This window comes from Lathyrus oleraceus, chromosome 1 (genome assembly GCF_024323335.1).
Source record: "Lathyrus oleraceus cultivar Zhongwan6 chromosome 1, CAAS_Psat_ZW6_1.0, whole genome shotgun sequence".
Taxonomy (NCBI): Eukaryota; Viridiplantae; Streptophyta; class Magnoliopsida; order Fabales; family Fabaceae; genus Lathyrus; species Lathyrus oleraceus.
The window spans coordinates 22,980,199-23,007,096 of NC_066579.1; the positions used below are offsets into that span (position 1 = coordinate 22,980,199).

At 33.9% G+C, this 26,898-nt stretch overlaps 2 protein-coding genes across 2 annotated transcripts; one reads left to right on the top strand and one right to left on the bottom strand.

The window, feature by feature from the left end:
• The first annotated feature begins 10,658 nt into the window (after positions 1-10,658).
• LOC127137148 (RNA polymerase II C-terminal domain phosphatase-like 4) lies at positions 10,659-21,242 on the top strand. Its single transcript, XM_051063657.1, has 8 exons — positions 10,659-10,974; positions 11,218-11,900; positions 13,029-13,108; positions 13,545-13,660; positions 15,180-15,360; positions 16,031-16,308; positions 20,287-20,502; positions 20,638-21,242. Exons 2-8 carry the CDS (start codon positions 11,746-11,748, stop codon positions 20,929-20,931), a joined length of 1,320 nt encoding a protein of 439 aa, XP_050919614.1. The 5' UTR covers positions 10,659-10,974; positions 11,218-11,745; the 3' UTR covers positions 20,932-21,242.
• A 100-nt stretch (positions 21,243-21,342) lies between these two features.
• Positions 21,343-25,189, bottom strand: LOC127137054 (E3 ubiquitin-protein ligase RGLG4). Its single transcript, XM_051063578.1, has 8 exons — positions 24,659-25,189; positions 23,673-23,757; positions 23,174-23,314; positions 22,887-23,098; positions 22,532-22,611; positions 22,325-22,430; positions 22,035-22,162; positions 21,343-21,857 (listed from the first exon to the last, which is right to left on the bottom strand). Exons 1-8 carry the CDS (start codon positions 24,923-24,925, stop codon positions 21,581-21,583), a joined length of 1,296 nt encoding a protein of 431 aa, XP_050919535.1. The 5' UTR covers positions 24,926-25,189; the 3' UTR covers positions 21,343-21,580.
• Positions 25,190-26,898: the final 1,709 nt, after the last annotated feature.

A 26,898-nucleotide genomic window follows, 5' to 3' on the forward strand; every position in this document is an offset into this window, starting at 1 on the left:
ACCGCACAATCCAAAGATATAAAGGAATGAGTCGCACCTGTGTCAACAATAGCTACAAGAGGAAAGCCATTAATATAACACGTACCTCGGATCAAACGATCATCTGCAGAAGTCTCAGAACCCGATAAAGCAAAGACCTTGCCTCCTGACTGGTTCTCTCTCTTCGGCTTAGGACACTGTGGACTAATATGACCCACCTCTCCACAGTTGAAACAAGTCACAGTCTTCAACCGGCACTCTGCAGCCAAGTGACCACCTTTGCCACACTTAAAACACTTCTTCTCATTACTGGTACACTCATGGATACGATGTCCAGCCTGACCACATCTGAAACATTTAGCAGGGGCACTGGAGTCTCCCCCACTAGGTCTCTTCATCCCACTCTGTCTCTGGAAACCTTTGCCAGCTGCGTACGGTTTCCCACGATCATTCTGATTCTTGCCTTTCCTATCAACCCTCTGCTGATAGCTCTCCGCTCTGGCCTTGGTATCCTGTTCAAAAATCCTGCAACAGTCCACCAAGTCAGAAAACACTCTGATCCGCTGATACCCAATAGCCTGCTTGATCTCGGGACGTAACCCGTTCTCAAACTTCACACATTTCGAAAATTCCCCAGTAGCCTCGTTATAGGGAGTGTAATACTTCGACAGCTCTGTGAACTTAGCAGCATACTCAGTAACAGACCTGTTACCCTGCTTCAATTCTAAGAACTCTATCTCTTTCTTTCCTCTGACATCTTCTGGAAAGTACTTCCTCAGGAATCTCTCTCTGAACACAGCCCAAGTGATCTCAGCATTCCCAGCAGATTCCAACTCAGTGCGGGTAGCAACCCACCAATCATCTGCTTCCTCTGACAGCATATGCGTATCGAACCTGACCTTCTGGTTATCGGCACACTCAGTCACTCGGAAGATCCTCTCGATCTCCTTCAACCACTTCTGAGCACCATCTGGATCGTATGCCCCCTTGAACATTGGAGGATTGTTCTTCTGGAACTCACTCAGCTGACGAGCAGCTCCCATTCCCACAACATTCGGATTCCCTCCAAGTACTCCAGCTAGCATACCCAGAGCCTCAGCAATCGCAGCATCATCTCTACCTCTTCCAGCCATCTCTATTCTGAAAACCCAACAAGCTAAAACAATAAGTACTGATAGGGTTACACAACACCTATCCCGTACAGGGAAACAGAATAATTACGACTCGACTCGACCGACTATGCTCTGATACCACTAATGTAACACCCTTCTAAAATACCCCAAATATTTAATTAAAACAACAATTATATATATCAGAGTAGATATGCAATTAAGGGTGTCACACAATCACTTCACACCATTCACCAAAATAACTGTCATGCTCTTTTATTAAATCAAAACATAAGCATTTGCATAATACGCAGCGGATAGAAATCTCATCAATCATTGTAAAACATGTAACACATTACATGTAAAATGGTTTAACAACCAACAATAAGACAATTAAAAACATCCCATCCCGATGTTACATCTATCAGAGCATGACCCACTAAGGAACTACACTAGACTCCAAGCACTAGCTCCTACTCAATCATTGCTCGTTACCTGAAACATAGTTGTAAGGGTGAGTTCCTCAATCAATGTAATAAGCATTATAAAATATCATGTAATGCTAAGTAATTTAACACATATCATCACCCTAATCAAATCACACATATTCAGCGACGGCAATATCAACTCATAATCATCATCATCATCATACTCAAACTCAACACAATCATAAAACACACGTATAATATTGGAATACATCCATTCATATTATACGCCATACATACATACATTATGCAATGAGACTCCATGCATGCGGTACCGACTATTCGTGAACATATAGTTCAACCTCACCGACCAAATCCAGGTACGGCTACCAAGCTCACTAGTCCCACTCATTTGAGACCTAGTGACTCACTCACTAATTCCTCACCATGGGAATTAGCTACCACCCCAAGGGCTATGATATGCACGCTAATCACCTAGCATGCAAACATCAACAACGATCCACAATACTAACTCACTATTTCCTCACCATGGGAATTAGCTACCACCATAAAGGCCACAATATGCAAGCTAAATCACTTAGTCATGCAAACATCAACAATCATCCACAATGGACATATGCTCACACTCTAAGCCATAAACAGTCCATTCATAATTTCAGACATGATAGATACATTCACAACATTATGCATATCATCATACATCATCAACATATTCACCACATAATCATATCATGTCATACCACATAATCAATCACAGCATTAGCACTCTCTACTAATACCTATACTACTCAAAACAACGGGAAATGATCCCTACTCTATCATACATCAGCTAATTTACATTACTCAGCTGAACAACCAAAAACTGCACAACAACAGCACAGAAAAATCACAATCCTGTCCATACGCGTACTGCTTAGTCCCATACGCGTATGGCCCAATTCTCAGCCAATTCCATATGCGTACCACCTATCTCATACGCATATGCTACGCGTACCACTTCCCCATACGCGTACCAACAGAGACCAAACCACGTTCAAAACATCATCTTCCTCATCCATACGCGTATTGCCTAGTGCCATACGCGTACCAGACCATCTCATACGCGTATTGCCTAGTGCCATACGCGTATGACCAGAAACCAGATTTCCAGATCTGCTATGGTCTTCTCTGCTACGAGATCTACCAATTCCAACCTCCTACAATCTAATTTTTCACAGTAATCGTTCATATCATCTAACACGAATCATACCCTATTCAATTTCACCAATTCTAACATTTTTACATCTAATTCCTACGAATTCCTCTCAATCATAATCCAATTTCGTTCATCCAAAAGTTCACAATTTCATCATGCATCATTCCGAATAGAGTCAAATCAATGGTCTATCACTACCCACTACATGTTATCCCATAATACCCATTAATCGACGATAAACCCCCCTTACCTGAGTTAATCCGGCAAATCCTGCAGCTTCAAGCTCTTCCTCTCTCCAACCCTTGTTCTCTGGTTCTCTTTGCCCTTTTTCCACTTTTCTGCCCCTTTTTCCTTTTCACGTGAAAAATAAACCTTTTTACTAAATGGGACCTTTTCTAAATTCCAACTTTTATTCCAATAAAATAATAATCCAATAATAAAAATTCCAATTATTTAATTAAATTAATAAATATATTATTAACTTAAATTAAATAATTATCTTGTTTTATCGGGGTGTTACAAGGAGCGGACGTAGACCACACATCGAATGGATTTACAAATCAACATTCGGAAAAACGTCACTTATCTCAACTCAACAATTATGCCCGAAGCATTGATTTGCATCATCTTAAGAAAAGATGTATTTTGTTTATGAAAAGGGTTTTCTAATTAATCGCACGGCGGCGAAAAAGAGTTTGATTGGTTGGATGTATTTTTGGGTTTGAAAGACGAGTATTTATGACTTGCAAGCTCTTACAACTTGGGTCTAATACTCGGGATTACGTCTGGACCTTTCACCCAGGTAATCTTTTTCTTTCAATTTTAATTATGAAAATGGTTTGAATATTTACAAGTGTTTTAAAGAGAAGACAAATACTTATGGCTTGCAAGCTCTTACAACTTGGGCCTAATATTCAGGATTACGACTGGATATTTCATCCAGATAGTCTTTTTCTTCCAACTTACTTATGAAAATGATTTGAATATTGAAGTGTTTTGAAGAGAAGACGAATACTTATGGCTTGCAAGCTCTTACAACTTGGGCATAATATTCGGGATTACGACTGGATACTCCATCCAGGGTAATCTTTTTCTTCAGATTTTATTGAGAAAAAAATATTTGAATATTTGAGTGTTTTAAAGAGAAGACGAATACTTATGGCTTGCAAACTCTTACAACTTGGGCCTACTATTCGGGATTACGACTGGATATTCCATCCAGGTAATCTTTTTCTTCAGATTTTATTGAGGAAAAAGATTTGAAATTAAATTAAAAATGATTAACGTACAAAGGTTTGAAGTTATTGAAAATTAAGTTGATATTGCTTAAAAGCTCATTGTAAGAAGGCCCAAGAGTAAGTCATGTGATCGAAAACCAACCGAAATTGAAAGCAATTGAATTTAGCTCTAAGATAACTTAGAATAGACTCATATATGAATCACTTTATAAGAAGTCGAGCAACAAAATTTATGCGTCCAAATAATTTTCGAAAGCTAAATTGAATTTAAGCTTCGAAATCACAATGCAATATTGAAACAAACAACAAACAAGCATGTTATTATTACAGCAGTGCTATAATTTTTACATCAAACTCAAAATAAATAAAAAAAATAGAAAACTAACACAAAACATGCGTTATCCACCATAAATTCGTATTGATACAGAATTGAAATACAACTAAAAATAAAATGAGATATGAAAATAATATTAACAAATATATATATATATATATATATATATATATATATATATATATATATATATATATATTTCTTTAATAATCAATATATATAAAAAAAGAAAAACACAATGTATAAAATGTATGTATAAACTCACGAAACAATATATAGAACTCAAAAGCACATATATTTAAACTTCAAATAAACAAAAAAAGAAAGAAAAAAAAAAAGAAACCCACAGTAAAGATATATGCATAAAAGAAACACAAAAGTAGACATATACATAAAGCTAAAAAAACAAAGTGAAGAAAAAAGAAAGCTTTACGGTGGCTATCGGCAGTGGATCGCGTGAGACGAAGGCGAATTGGTTAAGGAGAACGGCGGTTTTCGGTTGGAGGTTAGTTTGGTGGTGGGAGTGAGTAAGATTCAGTGGGTCAATCACCGGAAATATGGAGGAGCAATTTCGATTTGTAACGGAGGGACTTATGTTTTTTTCTTTTCAATTAAACATTCATTTTCTTGTTTTTAAAATGAAAGAGAAAGACATCCCATTGAATGTCTTTATTCTAGTTGAAAAAGAAAAAGATTACCAAGTGGTTGTCATGAATTTCTCAGAGATTACCAAGTGGTTGTTATGAAAAATTGAACTAGATAGTTAATTGGATGGGGTGTCCGCCGCTGTTTTTAGTCTATTTGTCTAGGTCTCTTTCTTTCAATGCCATGTGTATGGTTATATAATGTGCATATTAGGGTTACCAACTTATTTAATACCAATAATGCTCCTTGGAGTGTGGTTAGTATAAAAATAGTTATAAGCAAATTAGATTAAATAAAAATAATACAAATATAAATAAATAAAATTAAATCGGAACCAAAACATAAATAATTCTAATTGATTATTATGAACTTTTTGACAAAGAAATAAAAATAAAATCACTCAAGATGAATAAAGGTCGGACGTAAAAGTGCTCGAAAAATTAAAATGAATGCACCAAAGTGATCACTGTGAAATAAACTTATTGGAAAAATACAACGTTTCTTTTAATTTTGAAATAAATTTTGATCGGTTAAACAGGCTCAAGTTGATCAAAAAGTGGCCGAAAAATTAGCTGAAAAATAAATCGAGCATACCAGATTAAATTATGCGAAACTTAGATTAATAAAGTTGATGTCTGGAAGCTTGATTTTAAAAAATTTCGTCCACTGATTTGACGCACATGCGTTGATTAATTCAACTGGTTTGCCTGTAGATCCAAAAAAATTATTTCAACTGATATTCTAGGCAATTTGCGGTATGGAATGCATGATATGCTATGTAGAGATGCAATAGCTATGATGAATGTACAGAATCCTTGATTTAGGGTCAAAATTGGGGTATGACACTAATGTTGTTGCTGAAGAAGGAACCACTAATGTTGATGAGGATTATGTTGCAAGTAAGGGTAATTTTGAGGATAATGAATATCAATTTAGTGAAGAATCTAAGGAGAGTGAGATGGACTGGACTAAGATACTTCCCCAAGAGACTTTAGGTAAGGCTTCTAGCTGCCAAAACAAGAAAGACCGGGCTGAGATGGTTCATGGTGACAGTGAGGATTCAGACCATTTATATACACCACTGGGTAGTGATGATGTGGATGAAGGCATGAAGTACCATACCTACAAGTCTGGTCATGGAATGAAGTTTCAACTAGGGATGATGTTTACTAACAAAGAAATGATAAGGGATGTTGCCAATGACTATGCCATGGAGAATTAGAAGAATGTATTCATTAAGAAGAATGATTCCAAAAGGATTATGGTTAAATGCACTGATGGTTGTAAGTTCGACATGAGATTTAGCAAGAGGATTGACAACCAGTTTTGGCAAGTTATGACTTTAATTGAAGACCATACATGCCATAGGACTGCTGACAACAGGAGTGCAAAGACAAAGTGGCTTGCCAACAAGTTTGCAAGCATACTTAGACATAGTCCTTATATGAAACCATTAGGCCTCAGAGCCGAAGTTGTTGAGAGATGGGGAGTGAAACTATGGGTGACAAACGGGCATGCTCGCCCCGTTTAAGCCCGCCCAGCAAAAGCCCACAAAAAAACGGGGCGGGGCGGGGCGGTCATAGTTGAGGATGCGGGCCTAAAACTTAGACCTGCCCCACAAAAAAGTGAGGACGGGGAAAGCCCGCGGGCACTGTACTCTTTAAGCCTAAAAATGCAAAAATTTATGTAAATACACGTGCCCGCAAAAGCCCGTGAAAAAACGGGGCGGGGCGGACACATTTGAGGGTGAGGGCCTAAATCCTTGGCCCGCCCCGCACAAAAGTGCGGGCGAAACGGGCATGCCCAGCGGGCCGAGCCCGTTTTGCCACCCCTAAGTGAAACCATCACATGATCAGGCATACGAGGCAAAGAGGAAAGTAATGAAGTTAGTTCAAGGAGTTGGTATTTAGCAATTCACTCATTTGAGAAGTTATAGATAAGAGTTATTAAAATCAAATCCTAATAGTGTTGTTGTAACACAATATGCTGATAGTAATGACAATCATGTGTTTGGAGGAATTTATGTCTGTTTAGAGGCTTGCAAGGCAGGGTTTGCAAAGACATGTGGGCCTCTTATTGGGGTGGATGCATGTTTCTTGAAAGGGGATTATGGTGGACAATTAATGGCAGCAGTAGGGAGGGATGGCAATGGCCAAAATTTTCCAATTGCATATGTTGTAGTTGAAGCTGAAACAAAGGATTCATGGCAATGGTTTTTAGACCTTCTTATGCATGATTTGGAAGGATACAGTCAGAGGTCCTATGTATTTATATCAGATCAGCAAAAGGTAAAACCCTTATACTTGTACTCATGCATTTACTTGTTTACATATTATGCATTTAGATGTTTACATATTATCCATATCCTGCATGTGACAGGGACTAGTTCCAGTTATTCAAGGCATCGGTGCCAATGTGGAGTCCATATTATGTGTCAAGCATTTATATGGAAATTGGAAGAAGAAACACCCTGGATTGGAATTAAAGGAATTGTTGTGGGCAGTTGTTGGGGCAACAACAGTTCCAACATGGGAAATGACAATGTTGAGGATGAAGACAATGAAAGAGGATGCATGGAAAGACATGTTAGATGTCCATGCTTGCCATTGGAGAAAATCACACTTCAGAACATATTCAAAGTGTGACTTACAAGTGAACAACATGTGTGAAACATTAAATAGGGCAATATTGGAGCATAGGGAGAATCTTATTATCACTCTATTGGAAGGCATCAAGCATTACATCACCAAGAGGATGACAAGTCAAAAATAGTTGTTACATGGCTACACTGGATCCATATGTCCTAGAATTCAGTTGGTTATTAAGAAGAATAAGAAGCAAGCACAAGGGTGGAGTCCCACATGGCATGTTGATGATGACCTATCAATATTGGGTGTCATCAATGACATTGAGACTTATTGTGTTGACCTGAAAAAGGAAGCTTGCTAATGCAGAAAGTGGGACTTGTCTGGTATACCCTGCTGTCATGTAATTGCCTGCATATGGAACATCAAGAAACAACCTAAGGATTATGTTACTGCATGCTATAGGAAATCTACATTTATGAACACTTACTCACACATTGTATATATAACCAATGGACCACAACTGTGGCATGTAGATGATCTGAATACAATGGCACCACCAGTGATGAGGAGAGTCATAGGCAGGCAAAAAAATAGAGGAACAAGATGAATGATGAACCTAGAAATCTCCACTAGGGATGGAAATGGGTAGGGTTTGCGCAGGATACTATAGTACTCATCCCCATATCTGCGATTTGAAAAAATCCCCGTGCCCGAGCCCAAACTAGCTTAGGTGCAAAAGTTAACACCCGTACCGTGCCCTATGGGTATGTAAGTACCCATACTCGTACCCATGCCCCGCATTCCTATTAAAAATAAATAGATCAATTATAAAATATCATATAATTTTAAGTTTTTAAAAATATTAAAAAGTTTTTCAAATAATGTATTATTGAAATAAATGAACACTTATATTAAATACGTAATGGTGACATTGATATACGTTTTATAATTGATATACATGCATTTTTATATAATAATATAAACTAAAATATATAAATATAAATAAAAATACATGAATATATGGTGTGCGGGTATGGGACAGGGTGGGTACCAAGGTGTCCATACCCGCTTATTTTTATGGGTAATTACCCGAGCCCATGACCGTATCCATTTTTGCGGATTTTTACTCTACCCGTTGTGGATAAATTTGTGGATGCTCATTGGGGATGGGTCAAATTGCCATCCCTAATCCCCACATACTACCAAGGAGGTTTTCAACTGTCACATGTGTAAAATGTGGTGCCATGAGACATAATAAGAGGAGTTGTAAAGGCAAAAGGGCAGCTGACAAAGCAATCCCAAAGGATGGTAATAAGTCAAATAAGACTAAAAAAGTGAAAGGTGGAAAGAGATTAAAAAAGTCCAAAGAAAAGAAAACAAAAATTGCACAAAGTTCACAAACTCCTCAACCTACTCAAGAATTGTTTCATTAAGGCTTAAGTAGTTTATGACTTATTTTGGTTGTATTCTATGACTTAATTAGTTTATAACTTAACTAGTTTATGACTTAAGTAGTTTATGACTTAAGAAGTTTCATTTTGACTCAAGTACTATCTTGGGTTTTATTTTGGATGTTCATATATTAATGTTCAAACAAGGTCAATGTTAAGTATATCAGTTATGGTTATATTAATGTTCATTTTCACTTTGACAATATTGGTTATATTAATGTTCATTTTGGTTATGTTAATGTTCATTTTGACAGGATTTACAATATTGGTTATATTAATATTCATTTTGACAATATTTTCAATATATCAGACAACATTATCAGTACTTTATAACATAACAAACAATATTATATCAGACAACCATTGTATCAGACAACATTAGAACTGAATCAGTACTTTCATTCAAATTCTATTACAATATTATATCAGACAACATAAAAACATAACCTAAAACCTAATTAACCTACAACATATTTCATCAATGTTGTCCCAACAAATGCAAACAAAATAACAAACAATAACATCCAATTAATCTTCAACTGTTTCTTCAACATCTTCACTTTCATATTCAATTCTTCCTCTTTTGCTTTGTAAGATTTAACCTTCGCCTTCTATTCGTTTATGTTCTTTAATAGAGCAGATATTAATTCTTTTGACCTAGACTTCATCTCCTCATCCAACCAAACAAAGTGGCTGCATTTCTTGAAACCTTGAACCTGTAAGCAACATTTGAGATGAAGTTGTAAACATCAACATAGCAGACCATTCACATTGAATTTGTAAACATCAATGGAGATCCTTATACATACCTTATACATCTCACATCCATAGAAACAATGACCTGGGTTAGCATTTGTCCATGCATCAATGGAACATCCAAACCACACTTGCATACATACCTAGAACAACTTAAAGATCTACTTCCATAGCTGAAACTGGAATGTTGCGACATCATCCACAAAAACGCTTGAGGAGATGAAGGAAATCGTTTTTGCAGGCAAAAGATGAAGGAGATGGTTCAAATCTGAGGTTGAAAAACGACGAAGGAAAGGTTGCAGAAAACTGGGCACAATGAAGAGGATGAATTTGATTCCTATTTCACTAATTTATAATTTGTTTTTTTCAATATCCAAAATATTTTTTAATATTTTCTAAATTAAAATATTTGAAAATGCTGACATGTATCCAAATAGTATCTGCCACGTCATTAATGAGTTGTCACATAATCAAAATTGGATGGGGGTCATGCAAATCCAAACACAATCAAATTTCAAGAACCAAAATCGAATATTTTGTAATAGCGGGACCAATTATTTAAAACGTCAAAACTAGGAGGACTAAAAGTGCATTTAAACCTTAATATTTTTATTCAATTAATTATTTGATTAAATCTAAAATAAAGACTATGATTACTCTTGAAATAAATTAAACATCAATCTTATTTTATTTATAACTTGATTATTCTTTATTCAATTAAATAATTATTAATTTCATAAATATTCTAAATATTTTATTTTAATAATTTCGTAACGTGTATGGTAGTAAATTTGGTTTAATTCCGAATATCTTAAAAAAAGATTTGTGAACCGGCGGGTTTATTTTGAACCGGTCGGGTCTGCTTATTATATTTCCCTTAAAACCTTTTTAACGAACACGACGTTCAAATAATCAAATACTAGCAAAACCCTTCCCTCCTAAAGCTTTGAACTAACCGCGCCATTGCCGCAGCACCGCAACGGTTCCTCGCCGGAGCTCCGGTTCTGCATTCTCATTGCAGAAACCAAAATTGATCACCAAATACTCAGGCGAGTTTATCTTTTGCGTTTATACTGATTCTAAAGCTTCGATTTCGATGATTTATCTCTCTCTCGGTTTTTCCCCTTCAGTATGCGCGTCTCTTTGTTGAAATGCCAATTATAACTGCTAAGGGTTGAGTTTCTTGTCTCAGTTCAATGGTCATTTCTTGATATTGCAAAGAATCGCTTTGAGGTAAAACTCGGTTTTGATCGCATTTGCGGAAACATAAAAAACTCTTGATGTTGCGGCAATCGTAGTTGCGAACCTTTTATTTAAAATCTTGCTTCTTGTTATTTGGATTTTCATTTTATTTTGATTTTTTAAAATTGTTTGGCTATTTTTTTTATTTAAGCTTGATTTGAGATGTGAGCAATGTAGAAAATGTGAATACATGTTATTAGGTATATCTGATGCATTTCAATTTGTTGTATGCAGCGAGTTTCATCACCTCGACAGAGTTTACAAACTTGAAATTCCTTGTGGCTAGAACCTGCGAGCAAGGAAAGTTGAATCACGAAAAGAAAAGAAATCTCTGAAATTTGGAGATCCTGTTAGAGCAAAGGTAAGGGGAGGATCATCAATTTTCCTACTCTAAAAGTTTATATTGATAGTGTTCCTATAATATCTATAGCGTATAAGGTGTGTATACAAAAAAAAGATGTACAATACTTTAAATTGAGTTGAATTTTCAGCTGAAAATTTTGACTGTATGTGAGCCAATTATGAGTAATTGAGTGGGTGGTAACCTATTGATATACCAAGGGCTCATTCATGTTTTTTCTTGTGCGGATGGGAGTTAGATGGAGACCGGCTTTGTTGAAAGGTTGCAATGGTAACTTGATGCGCCAGTTTCTAAATTTTCATATAATTAAGATGCTGCTTTCTGTTTCACATTACAATTACGACCGTGGTTTGTGTAGTCTCTTTATGTATGGATATTACTTCCTGATATGGCTTTGTTAGATGGCAATAATACAGATGAGTGCTGTGACAGATTCATCTGACAGTGATGAGAGTGATGACCTTATTGCATATATTGAGGATGAACTAGATGAAAGTTCATCCAACTCATCATCAGATAATGAAGCTGAAAGCCAAAATGAGTTAGAGGGTTTCAGGTGCTCTCCATCACCTATTTAATATTATATGCTTATTGATATTAGTTAAGCTGTTGCCAAGTTTGATTTTACCAATTTATTGAACTTTAGAGGACTAAATATTGTTTAGATATAGAGTACTGTGGTGCTTATATAGATGCATTTTCATCTAAAAAATTGGTTTTTGATAGAGCACAATGACATTTCATTGATCAATTTAGCTGACCTTATTCAGTAGGAACAAAGTGTTTTTAGTATTGTAGTTGGGTGTCTTTAATTATATTTTAGTAAATTGTGTTCACTAGCTACTTTCAGCCTGTTTTAACTGATTTCTTTTATCATCTATGCTTTTCATGTTGACTGTTTTTTAATGTCTTAGGAGTGATTCTTGTTTCCAAAAACTCGTGAAAGATAACAGTGGAAGGTTTTAATTACATTTAGGGCATAACCATCAACTATATTTTTGAATGAATATTATTTACTTAAATGTCAAATGACAGTGTGTTCATCTATCTTTAGCTTAAGTATCTTCACTATTGTATGAAAACTTACTTTTATGGTTTGTGGAATTGTGAACCATTTATGCTTAAAGGAAACTTATTAAAGTAATTTTAAGAACCAGTGTTGTATGGGACTAAATGCTGGGGTAAAGAGACACTAACAAATATAAGTGCAATGTGATAGAGATTAGAATGTTACAATAGATTAGAATTTGGTAAAAACACTTGAGTTAAGAGCCATATGTGATAGGACCGAGAATAAAATCATTGAAGAATAGGTTTTTGTTACTATCATTGTAAAAGCACCACTAAGAGGCATTTTTGTAGCACAGACCAATAGTAAAATAAAAGGTGAAGGAAGACTCAAATGACCTATTTTTAGACATGACCTGTGAGAGAACATTTTTGTATTGTTTGATCCATGTAGCGAACTCCACCTATCGGAGAAAGACTGATTATTGTTATTGTGAAATTGTGAACCAATTAGCATCAACCTATGGGAGAGATATGGTTATAGGGTTCCTAATTTTTGTGCCTATTTATTTTGAGTCAACCTAAGGGACAATTATGTATTCTTTGATTTTTTGTTTGTTTTTTGTTTTCTAATAATAAAATTTCACTCTGCTACACTTTAACTTACAAACTAAAGCAGAACTAAAAAATGTAAGTTTGAAAGCACCGATGAAATTGAGGGGTCTACTTCAGAAGGTACCATGGAACAGAAATTAGGTAATTATTTTGTTTCTTTCATTTTCTTTGCTAGAAACGAGAATCCGTCAAGCCACATATGCATGTAAATTTTCAAAGATGTATTCATCACGCACAGCTTTTGTTTTAGTGCAAGTGAACCAAACCAATTTTTAAGAAAAGATGTGATATTGTCCGTTAGTTATCTGCCTTTAATGCTTTGTTGAACTACTTCGCTGGTACAATCTAAGCTTGTTTGACAGTGCATTCTTATATGTAGTCTGCACTTTAACTGAACAGTCCCGCCTCCCCCTTAAACAATACTGTACACTTTATACCACCTATTTTTAGTCCCTTCGTTAACAAGAATACCTTCAATTTATTTCCAGGTTCTAACGGATTAGACTATGCACAATCTTTTCACATGTTTGTGAAATATGATTATGAATCTCATACGACTCTCTCTAAATTGTTGCAGTGCCATCTGTAAAGGTTGATGTATGTATACATCCTGGCTCATTTGGAGGCATGTGTATATGTTGTGGGCAAACGTTGGATGGGGAATCTGGTTTGCTATTTGGGTACATACACAAGGTACACATTGTTTCTGATGATTATCTTGTGGTACTAATAACTTAGATTTGGATAGTTGTTGTTGCCGCACGTCGCTATTTTCAAATGATGGTAAGATCAACTTGAAATATTTGGTGTAATGGTTATTATCAATCTTGACCAACAATTATTGTAGTGAGCCTGTAACACCACTCATTTAGAATATATTTCTATCTATTGTTCTGGGGCTCTCACATAAAAGCATACAGTTGAATGGTTAATGACGGCAATAAATAGTGTCAAGGTAGAGCATGATAGTGCCTGTCCCCGTACCTGTGTTTTAAAAAAATATACTCATTTGTGTGGATAGCCAACTTCAATACTCTTGCTCATAGGGTACCAAAGTACTTGTACATGTTACCCTCACTGTTAGAAAAGTTCAATAAATAAATTAACAACATTGAGCCTATAGAAGTACACCACAAAAGGCATTACAAATAAGATCTGTTCATGGATTCAAATCATTAAAATCGAATACCTAACCATTAACAAAATAATCATTAACCTGTTAGTTCCATGATGATATTTCTAAATCTGCTAAACAAGGCACATTACACTGATTGGCCGTAAATACTTATTACTTTTTAACTATAAATATTGTCATGGTTCAGTCATACCAATAGAAATTCGAAACTTTAATATTGAAAGGAACACCATTATTAAAGAATGATTTTTTTGAAATTTTACTAATTAAATACTGCTCATGATAAACAGCTTTCTAGAGAAATCTCTCGAGTATACTTTAGACTAATAATGTTCCCAAGACAGCATTCAGGACTCACGAGGGCCATTAGGCATACTTTGTAATTCCTTTTGAATTTGAGGGCCATTAGGAATACTTTATAATTCCTTTTGGATTTACAAATGCTCCCACTACATTACAAAGTCTCGTGAATGAAGTCATAAGACCCTATCTGAGTAAGTTGGTTTCACTGGTTTTTATGACATCCCCGAATATAGCCGCGATTTGGAAGAACTCCAAGACCACTCGAGCAAGGTGCTGTTACTGTTGAGGGAGAATAATTTGGTAGGCAACCAACAGGAGTGTGAATTTGAAACAAGGGAGATGGATTATTTGAGCCATGTACTGTTTGCTTTCTGAGAGTTAGGAATAATGATTTGATGTTGAATAGCTTTAGAGAGGGTAATGCAAGTACTAGTTGATGAGCTGGAAGCTATAAATAACAACTAAATAGCTGTAATAAATCTGAGGGAGAGGGAATAGAAGAGGTTGTCATTGTTGTAAGTTAGAATTGGGACACTAGAATTTAGCCTTATTGTATCATTCTTGATAGGGTATTGGGTACTCTCAAATTTAGTCGTATTGTATCGTTTTGTCTTTTAGGTCACACTGATTCAGACAAACTTTACAATAAAATCTTATTTCGTTCAATTCTTCTGTCTTTTTCTTTGAATTCTTGTTGTATCATATCATATACACAACACAATTTTCTACATAAATTTGCCAAGCAAACACGATGGAGATTTTTCTTATTATCAGGGACTAAGACTTCATGATGTGGAAGTTTCTAGATTGCGCAATATCGACATGAAGAATTTATTGTGCCGTAAAAAGCTTTATTTGGTTCTGGACCTAGATCACACACTGCTAAATTCTACCACCCTTAATCGTTTGAGCCAAGAAGAAATGCCTATAATAACTCAGAAAAGTTATCTAGAAGGTATACATGCGCCTTTTCTTTTGGTAATTGGCATCCTTATTTTTTATTAAAAGTTTTGCTTAATGCACCTCATCTTTGTTTGTTTTTATTACGTAAAAATTCATTTATTTTTTCATTGTAACTTTATAGAATAAGCGACCCGTATTAACATAAAGTGTGCTAGTTCTAGTGTGTGTTGTTAGATCATCTTTTGATGAAATGCTGGCATTATATATACACCTTTCTTGATTTGTCAATCTCCAAAGATACTATAGAAAAAGTGGGTCAGAGAAATGTATGAGTATATTCTATCTAATCTTACAGTTGTGTTTGTTAAAAGCTTTTTTGAAGCTTGCAATAGGCCTTAGCTTTGTGAATTTTTTGTCTGATTCTCTTATGAAAAAATTGCTGAATAAACATTTATTCATGTTCTTTGGTTTCTAAAAGACAGGTATCAAGCGGCACATCATCGCATAGAACAGCATAAATCATATATATATATATATATATATATATATATATATATATTTCAAGCTCATTTATATACTTCATCATCACTTCATCTGTGTATTTTCTTTAAAAAATTATTGATTACGCCTTTGATGTTCTGGGGTTTTATGGCTTTTTATATATACTGCTGCTTCCCTAAACTTTATATGATGAAACGATAAAATTCTTGATTTCCTTAAAGGTAGCCTCTTCATGATGGAGCAATTACAAATGGTTACCAAGTTGAGGCCCTTTGTCCGCACATTTCTTAAAGAAGCAAGTGAAATATTTGACATGTGCATATACACTATGGGTGATCGGTCCTATGCATTAGAGATGGCCAGGCTGCTTGATCCTCAAAGGGAATACTTCAATGCTAATGTGATTTCTCGAGATGATGGAACTCGAAGACGCAAGAAGGATCTTCGTATGGTGTTGGAGAAAGAAAGTGCAATCCTAATTCTTGATGATACAGAACGCGTGAGTGCACTGCTAATTTCTGACTTGTTTTGGTTGAATTATTTAATTGGAATGTTTGGGGATAGTTAATTTATGTAGATTTCAGTTGTGGAGAATATGAGGTAAATGCTGTTATGTTTTAGTCATTAGTCGAAACCTGCTTATATAGGGAGAGATTATAATAAATAATATTAAACTTTCATATTAAACTTTCATTTTGAATTTTAGGAAACAAATGGTAGGAAATTTGTATTAAATAAAAGAATCATGTGGATTCTTTTAGAAAAAACTCACGGATTACAACACCCATCAAATTAGTGCATAGATATCTATCATGTTCAACTTGCTTATCATTTGTTCAAAGACAAGATTTTAACCAAAATTTTGTCACAAATGATAAACATATAATTCCAGCATCTATGTTTTCCTTTATGAAGTGACAATAAATCTTAATATGATTGGTTTTATTTAGGGGTGAGAATAGGCTGGACCGAGATAGGGTTTGCCAAGTTTAAGTGTGGCCTGTTAAAAAATTCAAAGCTTAAGTTTGGTCTATAGCCTATTATAGGTTTATTGTTTTGCCCGAGTCCGACATTTTCGAAGGCCGAATTATTAGCCTACTTAAAAAGTCTATATCATTTGAACATATGCAAATAAGCAATTCAACTAATGTTTAAATATACTAGAGAACAAAAGTACAATATTAGTTTAAATATACTAGAGAAACAAAAGTACAATGAGACTAAATATTTGTTTATTATTTAGGAAAACTTATGAAAACAACTTATGACATTATTAATAAGATTTTTCAACTTATTTTCACAATTTCTTTCGATAACTAAATTTTACTTTTGTATGTTAATATAAAGTACAAAATATAATATAAAAAATAATAAATTTATTCATATTTATTAAAATAGGACAGTCTAATAAATTTAAAAGGTTTGTTTTATAGTTTGTGGTCTAATCTATTTAATTAAATAGGCTTATAAAAAACTTAGATTTTTTTTACTATTTTTTTTTTAAAAGTCTGGTCTTGGCCTATATAGACTAGAGTGTAGGCCGGTAAACTGGTCACCTATTCTCACCTTTAGTTCTATTAAATTTATCTGGATTATGAGAAATACTAATGGCATCTTTACTATGAAAGTATAAGTTATAATTTTGTGAAAACTGAATATGTATTTCAAGTTATGAATAATTTACAAGCAATGATCAATCAATATATACTATTCTAACCTAAAGAATCTAACCAATGGACTAATAGACCAAACACAAATTACTTCTAATAAATATAAAAATATATTATTTACAACACTCCCTTTCAACTCCCTTTCAATCTGGTGAATGACTACATGTCATACACGTTTGGAAACAATTTTTTTGTTTAGAAGATCTGTAAATGTTGTCTTGGGAAGAGACATATGAAGTGTCACTATCTAATTATTCTATTATTCTTTGATGAAGTGTTATTAAGTTCAATATACATTTGGTTCTAGAATACTACACTCTGTTAAGATGCTAGTAGCAAGTTTATTAATACAATAAAGTCTCATTGGCTCAAGCCACTGGTTTCTTTGATCTTTGCTCCCTATTCAATTCTTGCAAACAAATTCTCTTGAATCTTGGTTCTTTTTTGTGGCGGCACACAATCCTTGATCTGATTTGTCGCTAGCGTACTGCGACCCAATTTTAACTAAGGTGGCGTCTTTCTTCATCATTTTGCCAATGATTTAGTACCCGCTCCTTTCAAGTTCCATGATCACCCGTTGTCTCCTCTTAAATTTTTGTACCCATTTTGTTGTTGTCTCTTCCTTTTCCGACGTTGTCTCTGTTTGGATGCAGTTACCCACGCCTTTGTTGTCCATGCTTATGCTATGCTACCTTCCCATTCATGAACCAATTTTCCTTCATCATTTGATATTAGCAACAAGTTTGGGTATTTCAGCTTAAAACACCATAGAAATGCCAATATGAAAGTTTCCCAACATGCTTTGGATGACGTTGATTCCAACTAAGCCACCGTATGAGAACATGACCAGTGGCGGAGCCAGAAACTTTATCCTGAAGGTGCAACAAAAATTCAAGACATGTTGAATTAAGTGGACATTTTTAAGTTCATTTGAACCCTCTCAAACCATGTTGGCTCCGCCACTTGATATCTCATGTCTTCACAACATGTGTCATCTTCTCCTTTGTTGTTTGCATCACCTCAAAGTATTTGTTTATACAAATCACCTACCTATAAGCGTCTTCTTCTTTGTTTATCATTGGAATCTCTCTCTCTGGTGTCACTAACTCTCCAAGATCCATAGTAGGAACTTAATGGTTTGAAAGGTTGTTGTGATTCAGATCTAATGTCAAAGTAGTAGCGTCTTCCACTCTCCTTAGTACCTACCGTCAATCATAAGTTCAAATTTTAAATGATAGTGAGAATAAATTTTTTTAATTTGACACCTTTTATCTCAGGCAAATTTGACACCTTTTATGCGTTTCTCACGGCTTCCCGGACCTCCTTTGCAGATGTTAAGAATGTGAAAGGCTTACCGGTTGTTAGTTCCATAGAGTTAACTAACCTAACAATAATTAACAATTTTTCATAATTCCATTGTTTGGAATGATGATCTTCATCTGTGGTTTTTGCCATGTTTCCTGTAGGAAATCCAAACTTCCTAGACCAGACAAGTTGTTTGGGTCCATGTTAAGATCCAATGGCTAAGAATGCTTAATTTTGATTAAGTTTAGTTAGTAGTAAGTTGAATAACTAAACTAGTAGTTAGTTACTTCTCAATTTTAGCATTTTCCCGCCGTTTTCCATTATGAATTCCAACTGTATAAATAGAGTTTCCTTCCATTGTATTCATCAGATTGAAGGAATTAATTCAATTCTCTCTCAATGCTTCCATTAATTCTGTTACATGCATTAATTCAACACCAATTGTTGGTTCCATAGAGTTAACTAACCTAACAATAAAATTAACAATTTTTCTGAATTCCATTGTTTGTAATGAGGATTTTTGTCTGCGGTTTTTGCCAGGTTTCCTGTAAGAAATCCAAACTTCCTAGACCAGACAAGTTGTTTGGGCCCATTCGATATGATTTTTTCCGTTTATATGTGGAACATTGACCTCAAGTTCATTTGAATATCCCTTCTGATTATAAAAGCTAGTGCTGAAGGTGTTGTCCGAATCACCGTCAAATAACTGTCCCGGGCCACCAGCAGTGCCCCGCCTCCTATGACACCAGGCCTGGTGTCGCTCCCTATTCCCCATCTGGCATCACCACCAACGACGCCTCCTTTGCCCCTGCCTGCACCGTCTCTCGTTGTCGTGGAGTCATGACTGATGCTATTATGAGATGAGCCAACTAGGGCTTGTTTCCAAGCATTTTGGCTTTCCATGGAGAAAGGGAAAAAAGAAACAAAAAAAGAAGAAAATCCTAGATTAGAGAACTGGAGCTACTGATGTTATGTAGACAATAGGAGGCAAATGTAATGTTTTATTCGTCCGTCAAGGACAGCTTATATAGAGAGGTTACAATAAATTGTAATGAATTATCAATTATCAATGAGAATTATAGGAAACAAATGGTAGGAAATCTGTCTTACAGAAAAGAATCGTGTGGATTTTATGGAAGAAAACCACATGGACAAAATCTTCATAAACATATTTTCAAATCATATATCCTCTAATGTAGGACTTTCAACCCAGATAATAACTGCTAGCAATTAAAAATACGACTCTTGTGTAATCACTAGATACACGACATTCACACATCTCATTCTTCCATTGCTGTTTTGGTCTAACATGGTTTTATGCCAATGGGAGTATAAAAAAGGCCCTGGGAAGACAACTTAGATGGAAGTTTTGACTATATACATAATTGATCTATTTATTTGAAGCTTACAGAATACTACTACTTCCACCTTGGAGAATCTATAAAACTAAAGTTATCTCATTTTATTGTGATGTATGAAAGTTTTGCTAACAAATTTGTTAGGTATGGCCGAAGCACAAAGATAATCTGATATTGATGAATAGATACATCTTTTTCAATTCAAGTTGTGAGAACTTTGGCTACAAATGCAAATCACTTGCTGCATTGCGGATAGATGAAAGTGAAGCAGATGGACCGCTTGCCAAAATACTCAAAGTGCTCAAACATATACACTGCACTTTCTTTAAAGAAGATCTCGATGACAGAGATGTGAGGGAGGTAGTCAGTTATCTTGTTGATATTGGTCTGTCTTCTAGTTCTTGCTTTTTGTTAAAGGAAATATAAGCTAATTTGTCATGCTAGTGTGATATATTCTGATGATGTAATTCTTGCAAATCAATTCATGTTTTCTAGGTTTTGTCATCACTTCGAAGTGAAATCTTAAGCGGATGTGTGATTGTTTTAAGCCGTGCTTTACGCCGTGACTTGCCAACACTCAAGAAGATAGCAAAGAAGCTAGGAGCTAGTTGTTTAAATAAACTTGAGCCCAATGTGACACATGTAGTTTCTAACAATGTTGGAACTAGGGAGTCCCGGTGGGCACTGAAAGAAAAAAAGTTTTTGGTTCATTCTCGATGGATAGAGGATGCAAATTTCTTTTGGCAAAAGCAGCCTGAGGAGTACTTCTCTATCGAGGAAAATAACTAGTTTCTTGTTGTATAACACTGCTCTGTTGATAGTTTGTTTAGATTTTATAGTAGGCCAAAGTTCTTGAAAAGGTATATGTATATGGATTTTGATCATGGAAGATACTTCATCCAAAGGTGAAGGGTTCCGGTATTCATTTGCACAATGGAGTGTAAATTCTTTTCATATTAATTTGTGTTTTCGGTTGTCATAATTTCGGAGAAGATTAATCCGGTTCAAGAGTTTGTCCAATAAAAGTGTTGTATCCTAAGTTGTATAGTAGTTTAGAAATAAATACTTACATGTAATCTAAGAAATTGTAGTTATTGAATATTGACAGATTTACTTAATTTTGAAATGAAAGTATGAATTGCATTTTGATGCAAGATTTTCTGCAAAATGTTAGCATGATTTATGATATTACGATCAAAGTTAGAACAAAATGTATATTTCCTCCATTTCATTATAAGTTTTTTTACATGAAATGTTACTTTTAAAGGAAAAATTAGAAATATAGATTAACTGTTTCTTGAAATTTAAAAAAGTCAGTTGGAAGTGGAGGAGGTTCAAACTTACAGAAACTCATTCCACTTTTCCATGTCCACCAATCTCATTATGTTAATTTATAAGAAATCCATGTCGATTTTCTAAGCTCTATAGTGCAACATCATCAACCAGTGTATACTCTAAGACGACTAGTGATCCTGACTCTACATATTGGACAATGACTTAACTTTGATGCACAATCTCTGCAAGTCATGTGCCCACATCCAAACGCCAAATCTCTTGCATCGGTCAAACAAACAGGACAGGCAGATTGATTTTGTTCATCTGTTGTTGTTGTTGTTGATGTTGTTGTTGATGCTGTCGGAATGTTTGGTGCAGGACGAGAATAAACAACAGGAGGAGTTTTTGGAATTATTCTCATTGCTCTTCCTGTTACGCGCCTGTTATCCATGTATACACAAACAGAAGAAAACATAATCACTTTACTGAATCAAAAGTATATCATAAGCATTATAGATTTCTTCACTTTTCATCGTAAGATTTCATAGACATGTGACAAAAAGATGTGCGAAATTCTGGCGCGTGTTATTAGCATAAGACCTGATTAAGGATCATACCCAAGTTTTTGAAATTCGATGCATGCTTTGTATTGGAAAGGGATCTCCATGAGAGCGGCCAGAGCAAAAGCTGCTTCTTTCTCGGCAGGGCTTGTGTTTTTAGACATGATCATCGTGAAATTAACAAACTGTACAAAGTGGACAAATAAACTTTATCTGTTAGATTATCCGATATTTGACGTTTCACCGAAGAAAGTTGAATATATAAAAGTAGAGAACACGAGATACGAATTCAAGTAGATTATGACTTACGGTGCACATTTTTATGGTGTAATATTTCAATGTCATACCTGAAAGTTATCAAAATCGCGAGCTGGAATCTTGTCGTCGAACTTTTGCATGTCTTCCCATGGTCCATCGCCAACTCCAACCAGAACTATAGCAAGCGGATATGCACTGTATCATAAACAAAGAATGAACATAGATATAAACTAATGTTATTAATTAATCATCTAATGAAGCTGTTTCCAAATTCTTTAGTCCATCAAATTATCTACCTTGCATTAGCAATTGCTTTGATTGTCTTCTCTTCTTGAGGGCTTAGTTCATAATCATTAGTATCTACGCTTCTTGTAACCTTAAAATGAAACAAAAAGTTCTTATCAATGTTATATACAATGAAGCATGGACACAAACACAAACATAGACACTGGACACGACACTGACACGTCGACATCAATAGTAATTTAAAAAAAGAAATGAATTGAACATAACCACAAGTGTCGGTGTTGTGTCAGTGGCAGTATATGTTATATACAATGAAGCATGGACACATACACAGACACTTTACATTAACACAGGCACGTTTTTTTCCATAGGTATCAGTGTCAGTGCTACCGAGGTTATATATACCTGGCCATCTGCAATGATAACCAAGACATGAAATTGGCCATGACTTTTCTCAACTATGTCCATTGCAGCCTCAATGACAGGAGCATAAGAAGTTGGTCCTGAGAGTTTCAAGTTTGGAACAACTTTTTTGTAGCAATCCAAAACTTCCTCAAAACCATGGCAAGGTGAATGATCACTATGAAAGCTGAATACTTGTTGATCATGTGTAGTAGCTGAATAATGAATTGAAAAAGCTATTAATTAAATCATTTTTTTACATGTTATACTTTAAGGAATAGAGAACTCACCATCACCAAAACCAAAGCATGGAATCAAGTTGTCATCATCAAAGGGAGCTAAAGTCTTGCCAATAATTGTTATGGCTTTCTCATAAGGGTTAGGTGTCTCTCCAATTGCATGTAGGCTTCTATTATTGAATGAGACTTTACCTTCAAAAACAAATTTGGATTCATTGGCTTCAACAATAAATTAGTATAACCAATGTTTTAAAAACCGAACCGAAAAGTTCATCCAGTTAAACCATCAACCAGCAGCATGTCTATTGTTTGCGATTCTATTATTAAATTTGGAGATACTCGATGACAATTTTATTTCAATTTGAGTTTAGTAAGGTCGTTGAATCATGATTTAGATGTTTGGACTAACTTTTAAAACATTGATTATAATCAAAACCTAACAATATATAACAAACTTTAGGCCTTAATCATGGCTTTTTACATATAACTTGCATGCATGGATAATTGATCATTGAGGGAATCACTTATTTGTTTGTGTGGTGGAACTTACCAGTCCATTCATTACTCTTTGTGAAATCAATTCCAAGGATGAGATTTGATGACTCTAAACCTTCTTTCCTAAGGGCCGCAATGACCTATAAAATATCATTTCTATTAAAAATTCATAATAAAAATATAATTTCTCACAATATTTGAATTGTTTCTCTTTAATTTTTTTTTTACAAAATACAAAACAAATCAAATATCTTAATCACTAATTAATATGAATGGTTTGGTAATCAAGTTTACCAAATCCACCCTATAGAACATAGGTTCTTAATATATTCATGTCCTTTAAAAAAGTTGTAAACTCTAATTAAAGAAAAAGTAATATGCTTTACCATACTTTTAATATTCTTTTTTCCCTTTTATTTAAACAAAAACAATTTAATTAGTGGTCTATGGTTCAAGCTGGAGTGTTCATTAATTAGTAATTACTTCCATTAACAAATAATTTCATTCAAGAGTATTTTTGGTTACAATTTTATAAGTTTATAATCATGAAACTCAATGTCGTTAATTATTTTTGTTTGTACACGAAATAGTAATAACCACTAAATTATTTTTGTTTGTAGACGAAATAGTAATAACCACTAAAAATTCTGATATACAATTATTGACGTGATGATATTCAATCTAACAATATCAGTTTTTGTCGGCTCAACGGCGACGATGGTTGCTAACTTAATTTGTATCTATATTTTCAATATGTTTTTTTTATCAAACTTGTATCAATTAAAAAATTAATTAGCTACTAGTTTATCATTGATTATGAAAATAACAAATAATTGCTTATACTCTTTAGGAAAATTATAAATTATGCTAACAAATAATTAATTTCACACAAAGAGAAGGTTAATATTTAAATTTCACAAAAACATCTTAACAAAAAAAAACATAAAACACTAAAATCTCAAAAATTATGATATAATGTTGCACTATTTTTTAATTAGTAATATTATGTGTTAAGAAAAAGTAATTATTAGAAAAGCATACCTGTTCAAGGGTAGTGAAGTTATCTGGAATGAAAGCATATTTCTTGGTAGGTTTCTTAGTATTTGAACTTTGTCCAGAATTTTGTTTCCCAAAACTTGATTTCCTAGACATAGAAGAAGCAACTTGTGGTGGAAGTGGTAATGGAATAGGTTTTTGATTTTGAGTTTGAAAATTAAGAGAAGAGATTCTTCCACCTCTTTCTTTATCATTCCTAGAATGCTGTTTCTCAGACTCATGCTTTTTATTTTTACCTAACAAATTTCCCATAGCATCAATTCAAATAACTAAGATTTTCTCTCTCTATATATATTGAAACATTGGCATGTATATATATGTATATTGTAATGTAATTTTTTATGGTGATCAGAAGAAATAAATAATAAGTAAAAAGGAAACACAAAGGAAGGTGCAAGTGTCAGTGGTGTGGTTCCTAGAAAATCATATCATATATACAAAAATAATTTATTGCTATATATTGGTATCTAATTCTATTCTTGGTGCTTTACTTTGCCTAATAAGATGCTGAAGAATTGTTGAGTGTTCAAGGGTTTTAGTTCTAAAAGAAGGAGAAGAATGGAAAGAAATATAATTATATAGATAGTGAAATATGATTTAATTCATAATTTTAATTTTCTAAAAGTCTAAATATTAGTGACATCAATTTATAGGATATATATATATATATATATATATATATATATATATATATATATATATATATATATATATATATATTAACTGAAATTAAATTATTTAAAAATAATATTATCTGGAAAAAATAATATAATATTAATTATTATTTCGTAATTGCATTATCTAATTAACAGTATTTGTCTTTCTTGTCTTTTAGTTTTTTTTTGTATTTATACTAGAAGTAAATATATAAATACATAATAAATTGTTTTAATAAAAAAATTATATAAATTACTCCGTCCGTTCTAAAATAATTATTAAATTTTAAAAAATCATTTATTTTAAAATTCTATCACTTTAAATTATCAATGTAATTTTATTTTTAATTTTTTAATTGTACTCTCTAATTTGAATATTTTGGTAAAGTGACTATTTTTCTTTCTGTTATTATAGTTTATTAATTTATGTGAAAATGTTAACTTTTTTTTTTGAGTAATTTAATCATTGAAATTTTACGCTAAAAAAATAAATAAATCAGATGTTATAAATTCGAACCAACAATTCCAGATAAGTTATTTTATGCAAAATAGAATAAAACATATATAGAAATAAAAAATAAAATAGCCATTAGGTGTCATAATTATGGATATTATTTGAGTGATATTTCACGCGTATGTATATTTATGGCATCAATTTATTGGACTTAAATGTTTGGTGACTTAAAAATATACAATCGTTAGGATGACCCAATTTTAAAATAAAAATTGAGAAATATATACTACATTGTAACCAGATTTAAATTGTTGTATATAATTGTCGAGGTCAATCTTGAATTCCTTTTTCCAAGTCTTTGCGTCAATTCAAGGACAACTTTCTTAAGCCTTCTGACCAACTCCACATGCTAGTAGCAATATTGCCATTTTGATTTTGATTTGCAATATCGTAAAATCTCAATTTTTTAAAAGAAAAATTCTAAACTAATTCACATTTTAAACAATTTTTTAAACTACTTTATTTATAAAAAAAATCGTCAAATTATTGATGTCAAATGAATTGGCGACTGCATCCAAATTTTAAAAGGAAACATCAATTGGATTGGTTTCTGCATCTAATGTTGTCAATCTAATTAGAGCATGTGTGTAATGTTTTAGTGTTGACGCCAATTGGCTTGACACTAGTGTGAGTTGTATTTTTTTTTTATAATGATTGATATTTTATATAAAAGTCGAAATTGGAAATATTAATATTAATATTAGGTTAGGTTTACATACGAAAACCAAAAATACTAATGTCGTTGACCGGGATTACCCAACCGATCTCAGGTTCCACATCCCCTAGTTATCCTAATGCGTGGTCGTAACTCACGTTGTTGATCCACCCTAGGTGTTTGAGAATTTGAGGACCCGAAAACATCACCACCACCTACACCAGATTCCCTAAGAAGTTCAATCAATTCTATGAAATCATGTGTATGAAATGAAACGATACCGCCGTAACTGAGTTTGTGATCCATGCCAGAGTAGTTGGGGTGTGTTTGAATTATTGGAGTGCGACTGGGACGATTGAAGGGCGATATTAGTGTGAATGATTCTTTGGGAAAAAGTTGA